General features: G+C 45.2%; 2 protein-coding genes across 11 annotated transcripts in view; both read right to left on the bottom strand.

The window, feature by feature from the left end:
• The window catches only part of eef2k (eukaryotic elongation factor 2 kinase), a 369,092-nt gene that overhangs the window by 190,461 nt on the left and 161,222 nt on the right, over window positions 1–17,409 (bottom strand). The gene's annotated exons all lie outside the window — the stretch shown is intronic.
• Window positions 1–17,409, bottom strand: part of LOC308303579 (calcium/calmodulin-dependent protein kinase type II subunit gamma-like) — a 102,907-nt gene that overhangs the window by 53,347 nt on the left and 32,151 nt on the right. For all 8 annotated transcript variants that reach the window (XM_080747987.1, XM_080747980.1, XM_080747983.1 and 5 more), the window contains exons 4-6: window positions 10,851–10,905; window positions 10,377–10,442; window positions 4,378–4,450 (exon numbers count right to left, since the gene is read on the bottom strand). In XM_080747987.1, the coding sequence (XP_080604113.1) occupies window positions 4,378–4,450; window positions 10,377–10,442; window positions 10,851–10,905 (194 nt within the window). The remainder of the gene's footprint in view (window positions 1–4,377; window positions 4,451–10,376; window positions 10,443–10,850; window positions 10,906–17,409) is intronic.

Below are 17,409 nucleotides of genomic sequence, written 5' to 3'. Positions count from 1 at the left end.
GTGGAAACCTTGTATGTCCAAAACCGTTTGTTTTGTATTTATCATCTATAAAATGTACTAAACTAGTGAAAACAGCCGATCTACAAGCACACAGCGCTTGTAGATCGGCTGTTTTCACTAGTTTTGTGTGACAGTCGTTGTCTGATGAAGCAGGGCTTTACTTTACCGAAAGACGTACACATTTGAAACTTGGAGATACGAGGTTTCTGCCCCACAGTGACGATATTTTAGTGATTATGTTGCGAGGAAAACGTTGAGATAATAGCCATTTTGGTTAGAACTGACTGAAGGGGAGCACACACTGGACGCGAACGGCTGCGCAGCGTCGCGCCGCGGTATCGACGCACATGAAGTGCCGCACGGTAACCCCAACTGGATGCGGCGCGCTGCCAAACAGTACATCCATTTCCCCGGTGGGGAGAACCATGGGAGAACATGTTCAACGCGCGGCAACGCTGGATAAATAGAACAGTGGTGTATCGGCGCGGCAGGCGACGCGGCAGAGCCGCGACTGCGCGCGTCTGACGCCGCCGGTGTGGGCTAGTTCATTGAAAATAACGGGGCTGTATGTTTTGACGCGGCGCCTCCGCGCCGCCTCCGCGTCCAGTGTGGGTTCCCCTTGAAAATAACTTTGTACTTCAAGTTTAAAATTATACAAAATAATATTTTTTCAAGTGTCCAAATAAATTCCAAATATTATCAAATGGTCTCGTGGCACCCCTGGACTTCTGTGGCGGCACCCCAGAGTGCCCCGTCACCCACGTTGAAAACCCCTGATCTAGACCCCTGGTTGCTACCCATCAGCAGGTTGGTGCCTTGCATGGTATCCTCCACCATCGGTGTATGAATGTGTGTGTGTCTGCTCTCAAGGATAGTAATGCAAATGTGCATGTGTGCGCACATGTGTTTGTGTGTGTGTGTGTATGTGTGTGTGTGTGTGTGTGTGTGTGTGTGTGTGTGTGTGTGTGTATGTGTGTGTGTGTGTGTGTGTGTGTGTGTGTGTGTGTGTGTGTGTGTGTGTGTGTGTGTGTTCTAAATGGCTGTTGTTTAGGCAGTTAGGACATAAGTAGATGCAGTAAAAGCCTCCACTCAGGATAAAAGGCCAACAAATCAGACAGACAGGAGCAGAGGTAATACGGTTATACTCTCTGACCCAGAGCTCTGTGTGTGCGTGTGTGTGTGCGTCCGTGCGTGTGTGAGCATGTACATCTGCTATTTTCACAACAGAACCGTGTTATTCAAAATGTAATGCCTCAACTCTTAGTGCTCGTCAGGGTGGGGGAGGGACCCCAGTTAAAATATGATTCTTCTGGGGGGGTCGTGGCCTGAAAAGGTTGAGAACCACCGATCTATAGACCCACTGCTCTAGACTGGGTAAACTGGACCCGACTTGACTCTGAACATGGACGTCTACACCACAACGTCTAAGCCGATCTACAAGCTCACAACAATGAGACCTGTTCTCAGTTGTAAATCTGCTATTTTTTTTGGCTATAACTTTCCCTTTGGAATAACGAACGATGGGGTTCAAATGGTTAAAAGGTAGGGTAAGTGATTTCATTTAATTCAAATAATAACAGAATGGGTCTATGTTCTGATAGTACCAGTTACTATAGAGTGTTTGGTCCATATTTTGGTTTTTGGTTTCAAAAACTGTTGGGTGACAGGTTTTCCTCCAATCAGGATAGAGTGGGGAACTTCCTCCAATCATGGTCGAGTGGGGGCGGGCCATACTTGCACCAAGGCCCGCCCCCACTTGATCATGATTGGAGGATAGCCTCCGCCTGTCCCCTACAGCACATGAAAACTGAAACGTAAGTGAAATCACTTGCCCTGCCTTTAAGCAGCCAATTGGAATATAAAAAAATAACCCCCCCCCCTCTCTCTCTTTCGTGTTGCCCCCCCCCCCCCCCCTCTCTCTTTCGGGTCGGCCAATCAGCGCACGAGAGAGAGAGAGAGAGAGAAGGGACGACGCAAAGCCCCGTCCCCACTCCCAGCACCCGGCCACTCAGGGAGGCTGTTGTGATGTCATTTGAGTCGTCATGGCAACCCTGGAGGTTCATCTCCACTTTTCACCTCATCTCTCATAATGGACCCTTTCACAATAGTCACAACATGTGAGTGTGTGTGCATGAGAGGCAGGGGCTGAAATATGTAAAAGGGCCTTGTGGTGAAAATCTACTAGTAAGACGCCTCAGGGTGACAAGGGAGAGGTCGCACCACAGTGATGTGGACATCAGGGATCTCCATATATGGGCATAGAAGGGATTTGTTCCCCCTGGCATCACAGGGATCTCTCTAACAGGGCATCATTAATATTGATGACATCGGGGAACTCCATACAAGTGTGATATCACAGTGAAGCCAGAGCGTGATGTCAGAGCAGCAAACCCATTCTGGTAGAGTGGTTCCCCTGACATCACAGTGACGTCAGAGCATGATGACATCATGATGACACATTTTTACGGTCCATAGACCGTAAAAATGTGTACACGGACGTCTACACGCGGACAAGCTGTGACGTTTCTCTACACGCTGTGCTGTGACGTGCTGTGAGCTTGGAGGTCGGCTATTTTCGATGCTTGATTTCTACACAGAGAGGGCAATTCTTTCAACATAAGATGCTGCGTTCAAGTTCAGGAGAGTTTGCACAAGGCAATTGTCTTGAATGCTGCCTTCAGGTATGGCATGGAAAGAGGGCATTTGCATTTCTTTCACCATAGTAGAAACAGACGGATAAAAAGGGCAGGGGCTCAAGCCCCCTTTGATGCCTATGTGTGCACGTGCCCGTGCGTGTGTGTCTGCACACGAGTCATCTTTTCCTTGCCATCGGTGAGAGTCAACCTTCACCAACATGTGTCGATGCCTCGCATGTTCTAAACTTTGCACGAGCACACATGAGTGCGCGCATGCACGTGCGCATGCACGCACGCACACACACACACACACACACACACACACACACACACACACACACACACACACACACACACACACACACACACACACACACACACACACACACACACACACACACACACACACACACACACACACACACACACACACACACACACACACACACTTAAAGCAATGGTCAAAGGCAGCCATGATGACAGACAGCCAGACAGACAGACAGACAGAGAGAACACATAAGTCAATGGTTCTCAACATGGGGGCCCAGACAGACAGGGTCAGGGGTAACCAGATAACTTAGTTAGCATAGCATACAACAGTGGTTCTCAACCTTTTCTGGCCGCAACCACCAAAATAATCTTATTTTAACTGGGGACCCCCCACCCTGACGAGCAATGACAGTTGAGGCAATACATTTTGTATAACACGGTTCTATTGTGAAAATAGCAGATCTAACACCTCGCTCACAACAACGTAGATCGGCTATGTTCAAGACGTCTGCCTCTAATATTTGACAATTTGCCCAATGTTTAATTTGTCATTTGGTATTAAAAAGTCCTCAAATTGTCACTTTAGAAATGTTCAGATACCCTCTATACACTTAAACTTTATGTTGGTTTGTTTACTGTTGAGTGAGAAAACGTGTCAAAAGTTAATCTGGGGACCCCCTTGGGTCCCAAATGATCCATTAAAGCTCACAAAACAGCCGATGCTCACAACGCCGAGGCGTTGTGAGCATATAGATCTGCTATTTTCACAATAGAACCGTGATAACGAGCACGGAAAAAACAGACAATTTCTCTTTTTTTAAAGGAACCAATGATTCTCTATGACCGCATGCACACCTGCTCCGAGTTTGCAGTGCGACAAGTGGCTGTGGCAGTTTCCCGATCGAACCCAGTTTAATGTGCGTCTTTTCGCATGCAGTAAAAGCTCATTGACTCCTTTTATGGCTCCTTTTCGGATCCGCAGTGAGGATTCCGCATTACATTGCACACCAAATCCAATGTGTTTTAATCATGCAGCAAACGTAAAAAAAAAAGCAACGGGCCTGTGTGCAAAGCCCTTTATACAAAATGTAATGCCTCAACTCTTAGTGCTCGTCCGGGTGTGGTGTCCCCCCAGTTAAAATATGATTACTTTGGAGGTCAAAGCCCTGAAAAGGTTGAGAACAACTTGTATGGATGAAGAAACTAGAACGACGTCACTGTGGGGCAGGAGCCTTCTAGTCTACTGTTGAATCCTGAAAAGCAACAGTTTTTTCGCTCATACGAGGTTTCCAAACCGACAGACAGAGAGACCAGAGAAGAACAAGATGGAGCGACAGAGAGAGAGGCTCCGTGCATGCATGCGTTGCCATGGCCACCAGTGGAGGTGTGTGCATGCGTGCGCGTGTTCGCGTGTGTGGGTGTGTGTGCGCGTGTGTGTGTGCTGTTGTCACGGAAACGGGCAGGCACTCACCTTGAGGTCTCTGTGTACAATATCGTGCTGGTGGATGTGATTGACACTCTCCAAGATCTGACTAATGCACTGACTGCACAGAGAGACACACAGACAGACAGAGAGACAGACAGACAGACAGAGAGAGAGAGACGAACAGAGAGACAGACAGAGAGACAAACAGAGAGAGAGACAGACAGACAGGGATTTCAATCATTGGTGTCGTTACAAAAAGAAGAAAAGATCATTAGAAACATGATTTGTAAAATCAGGGTTTTTTGATTGTTTGATTGAAGAATGTATTAGAAGGTTGCAATAGGAAAAAGTACAGTTTCATGATAGTACAAATCACTGGTACAAGGTCAACTGAAAGGAGATCCTAGTAAGCTGTTCGGCTTATTTACACAGGAATCACTTCATGTATCTCATATAACGTTGAAAGACAAATAAACGGATAGAACACAGTACTTCCATAGGAAATTATCATGTCATATTGTGTGTGTGTGTGTGTGCACGTGTGTGTGTGTGTGTGTGTGTGTGTGTGTGTGTGTGTGTGAATTATAAACAAATAATATCTAAAGAATTGTCATTTTTATTATTTGAGGTTCATTATTTGATCTCCTAACGGCAGGTTCCATGAGGATTCCATCACATACACGTGCACTAATAATCACTTCATTAGAACTGATTGGTTAAATCATGCAATGTGATTGTTTGATTATGATTATGAATTAGTGTTCTTGTACAATACAATTGTACCACACCAAGCAGCTCAGCAGAACCAGCTAAATGTAGGTCAAGGTGAAATCCACCACAGAATTTAAAGGTGAACTTTTCCCACGTGTTTTCAAACAAATAAAAGCTACTAGAAGATCTATGACGTGTTGCGATGCGTTGTTGTGCATTTCTGCATTTCTTTAATTAAGGTTTAAAGGACACCTTCACACATTTTGTGCACGCGCGCGTGTGTGTGCGTGGGGTTGTCCGGGTGGCACAGGTTTGACCACTTAACACCTTAAACCCCCGACATCCATCAGAAAGCACAGAGCTTGTCAATCTGCAATTTTCAGCGAAAGCTTTCCCCTCAATAACAGAAAACAAATGTGAAGAAGACAGATGTTTCGAGTAGGGGTGGGCGATAATATGGAAAAATACAATCTATATTAACGATTAAACAGGATTTTTTACAAGGCTCCCTCAATTGTATCACGATATACAGTATACAATACCTCTGAAAAGGCATATCGTGGAGACATTGTATCGTCTGAGCGATAATTATCACCATATCCCCCACCCCTAGTTTCGAGTGAAGGCAGAGCCTGGTAAAAGCTGCCTACCTACAGGCAATCATGTCCTTATCCCTGGGATAACGGGGGGTTATTCAAAAGACCATGACTAAAACCAAATCAAAATTTGCTGTCAAAAACAACACTACGCTGGTGTGACTCCTAGGGCTGTCACATGACGATTAATTGTCACTCAAATAATTGGCGATTAACGATTTAATTGTGTTTTTGTCGTTGATAATTACATTTCTGTTTGGCTTTTAGGCTTTGAAGTTGTACATGGTAGATATGACACATAACCTAAATATAGAAAGAAATTACTGACATATTTGACAACTTAATACTTAAAAAATAACTTTGATAGTGGAAATAGCCGATCTACAAGCTCACAACGCGTTGCATCGCGACGCGTTGTGAGCTTGTAGATCTGCTATTTCCACTATTTCGGACATTTTTCAACATTCACGATTATGACGATTATGACAAAATAATTGCGATAATGTCAAATAATCACGATTAGACGATTATATGTAATAAATAATTGTGACAGCCCTGTCAAAATCAACACTAGGCTGTACTGGTGTGACTCCTAACGGTTTGGGTCAGGCCATCAGTTCATCAGGGAGTCTGACAGAGATACTAGCTGGAACTAGTACACACATCACATTCCACCCTCCCAGTGAATGCCCTTGCCCTGCCCTTACCTGTCAGGTAAAAATAGAGCTCAACACTGACCGCCCGCCCGCCCACGTTTTGAACGGCCTAGTTTCCACAAGCCCATTTTCCCATTATAATTCACTGATGACATGAAACTCCTCCTGTCTTCCTCCTGTTGCCGTGTTAACAGCAACCAGGGGGTCTTCGTTATTTTCAGGACAAGGACCCCTTAGCTGAGAGAGAGAGAGATTAAGCAGGGACCCCCACACTACGTATTTCATAAGATTGTGTTAGATTAAAGGATTAGAGGTTTTCATAGATTTCTTAGACTTGTTTGACAACACTTTAATCAGGGTATGTTGTTGGATTAATGTGTATTTTTTAGACACTGAACCACTTGAACCGTCAACATTGGTCCGCTCTTCTTTTCCCTCTGCACCAAACCTCTTTGCCAAAAATAGCCGATCTACAAGCTCACAACGCCTCGCAGTGCGAGGCGTTGTGAGCTTGTAGATCGGCTATTTTTGGCTAAAGTTCCACGCGTAATAGGGTTGAAGTGGTTAGTGTAGAAAAACAATCTAAGTTTCTATCACATCAAGATTTGGAGGACCCCCTGTAGAAACTCCATATGACTCCCTAGGCCTAGGGGTCCCGGACTCCCTGTTGAAGACCACTGCCATATGATTCGGGTCAAATAAAGGAATTGGAAAACGCAAAAAAGGAGGGCTAAAGTAAAAGAGAAAAGGAGCTCCCATAAACCATTGGCATACTTTTCAACACCTTCAACCCAACACTAGTTTAGCCTGATTTTTCTTTAACCTTTGTCATTGTTATGGTGTAAACTATGCATGGGTTAGGGTCATCCCTCCAGGCTATGGGATCTAGCAGTAGCAGAAACTCATGTAATTATTGGTAGTTGCGGGTCGCAGTGTTTTGGCCTTGCTTTGTTTTGGGGAGTTGCTTGTTTGTGCTCGTTTCCCAATGTTGTTTAAACCAGTGGTTCTCAAACATTTACATGTCAAGGACCCCCAAATGTACAGTGTTTGCCCCGCAGACCCCCATCTGACAATATGTTGTGCTAAAATGTTTCACAAATATTCCAAATATCGAAAAGCGGAGCGTTTTTTTTTAAAATTGATCTGCTAGCTCACAGATCAACAAGCGTATAGATTTGCAATTTTCAAATAGCCAATGTAAATCAGTTCATAAAGTTGCTCATGTGGCCTATAGTCTGTACTTGTGGGCTTTATTTCATAGACCTTATCGCTTATTTCTCTCGCGAAATGTGTCAACACTGTGCGTGACTCCATGTGCATCGGAGGGGACATGTGGCAGTGTGTACAGTGACAGGGGACATCAGAGGGGACATACAGTGACAGGGGACATCAGAGGGGACATGTGGCATGCAGTGTGTACAGTGACAGGGGACATCAGAGGGGACATACAGTGACAGGGGACATCAGAGGGGACATGTGGCATGCAGTGTGTACAGTGACAGGGGACATCAGAGGGGACATACAGTGACAGGGGACATCAGAGGAGACATGTGACAGTGTGTACAGTGACAGAGGACATCAGAGGGGACATACAGTGACAGGGGACATCAGAGGAGACATGTGACAGTGTGTACAGTGACAGGGGACATCAGAGGGGACATACAGTGACAGGGGACATCAGAGGAGACATGTGACAGTGTGTACAGTGACAGAGGACATCAGAGGGGACATACAGTGACAGGGGACATCAGAGGGGACATACAGTGACAGGGGACATCAGAGGGGACATACAGTGACAGGGGACATCAGAGGGGACATGTGGCAGTGTGTACAGTGACAGGGGACATCAGAGGGGACATGTGGCAGTGTGTACAGTGACAGGGGACATCAGAGGGGACATACAGTGACAGGGGACATCAGAGGGGACATGTGGCAGTGTGTACAGTGACAGGGGACATCAGAGGGGACATGTGGCAGTGTGTACAGTGACAGGGGACATCAGAGGGGACATGTGGCAGTGTGTACAGTGACAGGGGACTGACTGCTGTACCCAGGGGGGCAACTAACTGGCGATTCATAAAACCGGGGAGCAAATAAAAAAATCATGAAGGAAAACAAACGTGAATAAGACAGACGTGTGGAGTGCATCGGAGCCTGGTGAAATCTCCCTACCAACAGCCAATCATCATGTCCTTATCCCTGGGGTAACGGGCCTCGTTGGCTCAACAGCCAATGAGGTTTGACCCATTTAGACTTGAACGCAAATCTGTGTCGCTTTAGATTTGGAACACTTTAACCTACATTTTATGCTTAGGGACGAAAAACTGTCAAATATTAGAGGCAGAAATTGTGAAAATTGCCAATCTACATGTTCACAACTTGTGAGCATGTAGATCTGCCATTTTCACAATAGGACCATGTTAAGCAAAATGTAATGCCTCAACTCTTAGTGCTCATCAGGATGGGAGGTCCCCACTTAAAATATAGGCCCATATGAGACACAGACTGAATTAAAAAATGTATATTATATTATATACCATTTTATTATGAGTATTAGTGAGGTGTCCAAGTGTATGAAGACACAAGACAGGTTGAAAACGGTCCCTATTCTATGCTTTGGCCATTTAAAAACAAACAGGCGGTTCAGGAGGCTGGCTGGTACGCTGCCGTCCAGACAGACCCTCTCTCCCCGAGGGATCAGGTTGTCGTTGCATCACACCGGACTATAGGCTCCAGGGGTCAAAAGGTCAAGCTTGGGGTCTCACTCCAAAACACACTCAGGGTTGTTTGTTGTGTACTGTATGCGTGTGTGTGTTACACGTGTTATGTGTGCGCATGTGTGTGTGTTTGTATATGTGCATCTTCTAAAGCCTCTCCCCCCCCTTGTGCAGAACAAGACAAAAGACCCCTTAATCCAATTACACAGCAGACCCATAAGCCGGCACCACACACACACACACACACACACACACACACACACACACACACACACACACACACACACACACACACACACACACACACACACACACACACACACACACACACACACACACACACAGCAACAGGAGGAAGACAGTGCTATGAGGGAGGGGAGAACACAGGGGAAGAGGAAGAGGAGGAGGAAGAAGAGAAGAGAGGAAGGGGGACAACGCAGGGAGCAGGACTAGGGCTGTCACCACCATTATGACATTTTTACATGACCCTTAATCGTCACTCAAATGATTGCGATTAACGATTTTATTGTGTTTCTGTCGTTGATGATTAGATTTCCGTTTGGCTTTTAAGCTTTGAAGTTGCACATGGTAGATATGACACCGAACCTAAATATACAAAGAAATGACCGACATATTTGACAACTTTATACTTAAAAGGATAACATTGACAGTGGAAATAGCCGATCTACAAGTTCACAATGCATCGCAACACGTTGTGAGCTTGTAGATCTGCCATTTCCACTATTTTTGAAAATGTTAAATAATAATAAATGAAAAAATGTCAACATAGAAACGTTTATGAAAAGATTATTGCGATTATGTCAAATGATTGCGATTAGTCGATCATGTGATCATTTTGACAGGCCTAAGTAGGAGATGAAGGAGTGATAGTGTTGGGACTGGAGAGACAGGGGAGAGGGGGAGAGGGAGGGAGGAGGGTGGGAGGGAGGGAGGGGGAGAATACTGATGCACCCGTTGACACCAGGAATGCAGTCGCTGACAGGAATACAAGTAGACCAATAATCACTGGAGAGGTGTGTGTGTGTGTGTGTGTGTGTGTGTGTGTGTGTGTGTGTGTGTGTGTGTGTGTGTGTGTGTGTGCGTGTGCGCGTGTGTGTGTGTGTGAGAGAGAGAGAGACAGACAGACCATGTCAGTTTGTACGTGCCTATGAATCCTGTTCCATTATTTCTCCATGTTTAATACACAGTAACAATCCTCAGTGTTAATTCGACTCTTTTTCTAAAGCGGTACAAATGGAACCGAGCGGATCTGCCGTGTGTGTGCGTGTGCGTGTGTGTGTGTGTGTGAAGGAGAGCGAGTTCTTGTGTGTGTGTTCCATGGTGAAGACAGCAGCGTCACATACCTGGCATCAGCCTCACTGTAATACTCCCGGGCCACGATGTCTTCAAACAACTCTCCACCGGTCACCCTGCGAGGGAGAGAGACATAGACAAGAGGTAGGGAGAGAGAGAGAGAGAGAGAGAGAGAGAGAGAGAGAGAGAGAGAGAGAGAGGGAGGGAGACAGAGGGGAGGGGGAGGGGGGAGAGACAGAGACAGGGAGAGAGAGAAAGAGGAGAGAAGCAAGGCTGTTAGCATACACATACAAACCGGCCATAGTCACGCACATGGGATACAATCTCAAATGTCACAGCGTGTGCGCTTGTGCGCGCGCGTGTGTGTGTGTGTGTGTGTGTGTGTGTGTGTGTGTGTGTGTGTGTGTGTGTGTGTGTGTGTGTGTGTGTGTGTGTGTGTGCGCGCGTGAGCATCTGTGTGTGTGTGTGTGTGTGTGTGTGTGTGTGTGTGCTTGTGCGTTCGTGCGTGTGCAGAAGATACTCACAGGTCAAAGACGAGGTAATGAAAGCCTTCCTCTGAAATGCTGTCATGGAGTCTCACTGCAGAGAGAGAGAGAAACAAGGGAACGAGGGGGGGGGGGGGAGGAGAAGTGGAGGGGATGAGGATGGATGGGGGGAGGCAGAGAGGGAGAGAGAGAACGATGGGAATGATGAGGCAACAGTTGAAGCAAACACAAAAGGAGAAGTACTCAAACCACAGCTTTTCAACGTCATCTCCACGTGTTTTATCGGTATGGCAGCGATGATCGATACGACGTCGAAGATCTCTGTGTGGCCGGCGAGGCGGACAATCGAAGGAGGTTCGTATTTGCGCGATGAAGTAATCGCTTGGACATGTATATGTTTTTTAAAGCCATTCTCCCGTTTGCCACTATATGGATAATGGCTTTAAAACATACATGGGCAACTGGCGGCCACATGCGGCCCCCACCTTCACTTAATGCTGCCCGCAGGTTAATATCGGAAATACTGACACATTATTGATTTCAGCCGTTACAATTCCAAACATGCAAACATGAGCCGCTTTAATTACTTCAGTCTATACTAGTATTCATGAAGTTAAGAAGTTAAGAACATATAAATGCATTTGAAACGAAAGAAAAATGCAAATTTTCAGCTAAAAAATTTCAGGATTACAATTCAAAAATGGCAGATCTACAAGCTCAAAATGTGTCGCAATGTGACACGTTTTGAGCTTGTTGTGACCGTCAGGTCGCAGTTACTATGAAAAGCTCCCCCTAGCTGTCAGTCACTCAGTCAGTCAGTCACGTCACGTCACACTTTTGCCCTACTCATATCTCTGCCACCGTTGGCCCCATCAATGCCAACCTTTACACACACACACTCCTTGGATGGCAAATCACTACCTCCACCCCTCATTATTCACATGGCCCTCTTCTAGCGCCACCATCAGGCCGATTTTTGCAAAACACATTTTTGGACACAGCTCCTACAAATGTTGGCCTAAAATCACGCAAAACAGTACACGGTATCTCTAAGGTCATGTCATCAACATGGATCTGTACCATTTCCCCCACGATTGCCTTCTAAAGTTTGTGTATTCGACCTGACAGTCGCTTATCTCCCAATTAGGGAGTCTTACTGGTATACTGTATATGCAATGTGGCCCTCCTGAGTGAGTGTGTAAATATAGTGGGCCTCTCCATCATCAACCTTGCCCACCCTGCTTTAAAAGAAATGGAGAACCATGCCTTCGCAGTGAACTGTGGGTATTGTCAGCTCTCATTGCATACTGTACCACCATGGACAGAATTAACACCACAAACACTGCACAATGATAGTGCAGTCAAACACAGTCTATGGAGCCATCTATGAAATCTATGAAAAGATTTTATCTGCAACACAATCTCATACTGTACAATATGTACAGTATGAGATTGTGTCATTATCTCTCTCTCTCTCAGCTAAGGGATCCTTGGCCTGAAAAATGTTGAGGACCTATATGGAATTTAAAAGTGAGAAAACAGCTAGCACACAATACATGTTCTTTGTTGTCAACGCGGAGGAAGACCGGTTAGGTTGAAACACGTACGTTGCCCTGAGGTAAATAACTACAAAAAAATGCAAAAACACCGTTGACAATGATGACAGACAGACAGTGTCCCTTTAAAAAATGCATGACAACAAAACATGTACTTTTACCCACATAATGCTTATGTTATGACGAATGTATGACAAACAGCAGGAAAAATAGCAGCATCTACAGCAGTGGTTCTCAACCTTTTCAAGCCGCCACCCCCAAAATAATATTTCAACTGGGGATCTCCACCCTGACAAGCACTAAGAGTTGATGCATTACATTTTGAATGACACGGTTCTATTGTGAAAATAGCAGATCTACATGCTCACAATGCAAGGCGTTGTGTAGATCGGCTATTTTCACAATATCTGCCTCTAATATTTGACAATTTGGCCAATGTTTAATTCATCATTTTAGAGGTATTAAAAATTCCTTAAATTGTAACTTTAGAATGTTGGTTATCTTGGTTTGTTTACTGTTGAGTGATAGAACAATCTTGCACATTAATTCATCATCTGAGGACCCCCACCTGTGGGTCCCGACTAGTCTCCGACCGATATATCGGCAGCCGATATTATCGGCCCGATATGACCTTATTTGGGCATATCGGTTTATATCGTATCGGTGAAATATCCCGCCAATATAATAAAAAGTAAGCCCAGCGCATTGAACGCAGTGTTGGAGAGCTCTGATGTAATGATATACATTGTCCAGCAGAGCGCGCCCTGCCACATATAAGCAATGAGCCTTCAACATTTCAATCACCAGTCGTCTCGACATGACTATTTTTAGAGACGTGTAATCGATGCGTTGCAGCCCTGCATGATTATGCACCAAATGCAGTGAGGTGGCATATGGCATAATAAACTAGCCATTCAGTTCAGTGTGGATTCCAATGCAGTGATTCAATGTAGTTCGAGTGGGATTTGTCTGTGTCACCGACTCAACTCCATGCTATGGTTCTGTTAGCTACCAAAACAAGCCAATAGGCTACTCTAACGTCCCTCGCCACTAAAGAGTCATAACGTCTGTGGTTCTGTGTTAAAGAGTCATAAAGTCCATGGTTATGTGTTCCTTCCCCAATAGTAGGCTGTGTATAATCCATAGACGGTTGACCATAACAAGTGAGCCCTCCTCCTCCGGTACTGTATGGTGAATTGACGACATACTGTGTTTGTGTCAGCCGAGCCCTGTCATATGAGGGGCCGTTTGGGCCAAAATTGCATAGTCAACGAGAAGCCCTTTAGGGCCAAAATTGCAGTCAACGAGAAGCCCTTTAGGGCCAACTCATTTGCTGCCCCCGCCCAAGTTCCCCGAGTTGGCAGCCATTTCTTTTATACATTTTTTTTTCTCCAAAAAACTTTTTTTTTTTTTTTTTTTTTCAAAACTTTTTTTTTTTTTTTTTCAAAAACATTTTTTTTCCTTTTTTTCAAAAATATTTTATTTCGGTATCGGTGATGGGCCCCCCTCTTGTACCGTATCGTATCGGTTAAAAAAAAAGTCTATCGGTCGGACACTAGTCCCGACCCACAGGTTGAGAACCACTGATCTACAGCACCAGTATTCGCCTATAAAGACATGTCCATCCCAAAATAGAGGAACGTCAGGGTTAATGAGTGAATGTTGAAAATGGTGAAAGACTTTGCCTCGTCTGTGGGAAATTAGATATTTTCAGTTTTACGTACCATTATAAGTGGTCTTATTTTGATCATAACACCATTTACTGAATCCAGGGGTTGACACTAACGGTTTGCCCGACGTTGAGGCAAGTGGAGGAGTTTGCCTTCAGGTTGCCCAACAGGAAGTGCATTCTGTCTTCATTAAAGCTATTATGACATGCTGTATTTACCAAACATAAAAGTCTTTGTCCTGTTAAAACTGAAAACTCCACTCCAGTTAGCCATGGCAGGTTTTTCTTCTCTCTCTTTGTTCTGAGGCCTTTTGACTCGCAAAGATAATATACCAGTAACCAGGCACTTTCCTGTTAATCGTCGCCTCTTTTGGAACGCAACAACCAAAGTGGTAAATGGTATAATATTGTGCATTGGAACGATACAAACACATTGGGAAGTAACAGCAAAGGCGTACGTCGGGAGGCCAAAGAACTCACTTTTCTGAGCCCAATTATTCAACAAAAACAGATAAAAACCAATGAATGTTGAAACTTCTGTTTTTTGTTTTTTTTGTTTTTTTGTAATTGAGGTCAGGGAACATGAAAAAATAATGTCATAAGACCTTTAAATATTATTGGCTTTTCATGAAGAAAAAATGCTACCTTTTTACAAGCAGCAGTTTCACTCATTCTGGCTTTTCAAAGTGACTGTCGCCACTCTGCAGTCATTGGATTGGATTTAACAACTTTTGGGCATGACCTGCACTTCTTGCCCGACGGGCCAAGTGCCTCTGAGACCTAAAGTGTCAACCTTTGCTGAACGTGACACTGATTTAATACGACACTATGGCACATTATGAGTCCCAACGAGTACGAGTGTTTCCCAAAGGTTCTATTTGCAAGGACCACCATGACTGATTTGGTATTCATTTGAACACTCAGTTACAGAACTGTTATGGTCTTTCAGGGCTATCTTTTTATGTTTCACTTTCTGGTAATAATTATTTGTCCGCTCATTTCGTTATGTCCGTGGCAAAGAAATTCCACCACAAGCCAGCAATGGCGATAAATAGTACATGGAAAATGGTGCATTTGTATAGTGCCTTTATCCAAGGCGCTTTACATAGATTGTGCATTACATTCACCCATTCACATTCATACACCGATGGCAGAGGAAACCATGCAAGGCACCAACCTGCAAACCGAGAGCAACTAGAGGGTTTCAGAGTCTTGCTCAAGGACTCTTCGACACTAACTCTGGGGGAGCATGGATTCGAACTGGGAACCCCTCGGGAACCCTCCGTGTTCTAATGACGGTTTCTCTACCCCTGAGCGACAGCCGATGACCCCTGACAGACCATAGATATAGAAGTTGCCACGCTGCCACTCAAAGTGACTACTGGCCAATCACAGCATGTCTTTTCCGGGAATTCTATCCATTCAATTCAAAGGAGCTTCATGAATGAACCAATATCGTCCATGTATCGTATCGTTAACCATGCATCGTGATGCGTATCGTATCGCTGTTAAAATGTATCGTTACACCCCTTACTATGCCGCATCAAGGTGTTTATTGGGTAGGCCCTAAAATGAATGCCCTTTGAGCACAGGGGAATTATTTGGGGTTAAAAGAGGATTCCGGTTTGATCTTTCCGGGCCAAAGTGTAGTCCTTTGAGGACTACAACAACATGACATAGAGTGGTTTCCGCTCCCGACCGGATCAAACCCCCCAAAAATTGGAGACAAGCAACCCCAAGCTAATGTCAATGTGAGCGGAGTGGACAGTGTCCCTTTAAAAAAGGCATGACAACATGACCAGCGGCTGGGATGATGATGATGATGATGACGAAGCAGGTTGAAGGTTACACAGCCTAGCCTGACAGTGACGACAGCACAGCACAGGACAGCACGGCCATGGCGACTGACTGGGGTTATGTAAAATAAAACAAGTATCAGTTGTGTAACAATAAGACGACGATGCAGCATGGATGGCCCTGCAGCACCATGAGAGAGAGAGAGAGAGAGAGAGAGAACGCTCACTCCTCCTCCTCCCTAACCCATCTTAGGGATGGGACGATACGTGATATTATCGTTTATCGTGATAAAAAAAAACTCGCGATAATCGCATCGTGGAGATTTATTTTATCGTGATATCGTCATCCGTCATGCACTGGGATCAATTAACCTTTTATTTGCCGAGCTGCATATCCGGTATCATTTAAACCCTCTAGTATTGGTAAAAGGTACTTATAATATACGTATTGATACAGTCTTTTTTCCACTCTCTATCAGATGTCTTTGTCAAAAAAATAGCCGATCTACAAGCTCACAACGCGTCGCAACCGAACGCGTTGTGAGCTTGTATATCTGCTATTTTTTGGCAAATGTTCCACCCCCAGGATAAAGGATATTGATTATCGTGATAATATCGTAAATCGCTCAAATTTCGTAAATCGCTCAAACACAATCGTGATATGAAATATTCATATCGTCCCATCCCTACTCCCTAACCAATCTCCTTTCTCTCTCTCTCTCCATCTGTCTCCCACTCCTGCCCTCTACTCTCTCTCTCTCTCTCTCCCTCTCTCTCTCTCTCTCTCTCCTTCCCATCTGTCTCTTTGCCGTGCCCTCTTTTTGTCCAAAGTTTCAACCAGGCCCGTGTTGGTATATGTCAAGAGAGGGGGAGGGAGAGAGACACAGAGAAACAGAGAGAGAGAGAGAGAGAGAGGAGGCGAGGGGTGTGCTGCGTGCCCGGGGGGGATGACAGAGAAACTAGGACAGCGAAGAAAAGAGGAAACTAAGGAGGAGGCCAGTTAAAAAGGTGTCGCTAGTTTAGCAGTTAGCACCCTCCCTCTCTCCCTCCTCAACCACCCACTCTACCATTCCTCTACAAGAGCGGCTTCTCGCGATAGGGCCTTTCTGTGTGGAGTTTGCATGTTCTCCCCGTGTCTCCTAGGGTTGATACCCTCACAAAAACATGCAGTAATCCTGGTCTCTTTAATGCCCCCCCCCCCCGGCCAGCAGGGGCGCCTGATGGAGGGGAAAGGAACTGGTTGGAATAACGTATTCCTTCCACGCGCTACATCCAAACCGGGGAAATCCCCAATGTCAGGTGAAAAGAAGCAACTTGGACTCCTCATGCATAGAAGGAAGCATGAGGTCAGTCCGTTGTCTCCCCAGGCATGGCAGAGGGAGAGCAGAGCCCAGGGTTACATAGGCAATTGGCACTGGGTGAAAATGGGTTACAAAATCGTGGGATAAAATAAATTAAAAAAGAGCGGTTTCTCAACCTTTTCAGACCGCGACCGCCAAAATAATCATATATATTTTTTTAACTGGGGACCCCCACACCCTTGGGAGTTGTAAGACTTGAGGCATTACATTTTGTTT

The sequence above is a fragment of the Nannobrachium achirus genome, assembly GCF_963921795.1.
Source record: "Nannobrachium achirus genome assembly, chromosome: 18".
Taxonomy (NCBI): domain Eukaryota; kingdom Metazoa; phylum Chordata; class Actinopteri; order Myctophiformes; family Myctophidae; genus Nannobrachium; species Nannobrachium achirus.
Note: the sequence above shows the minus strand (reverse complement) of the source record. Positions and strands in the feature narration are given on the sequence as shown.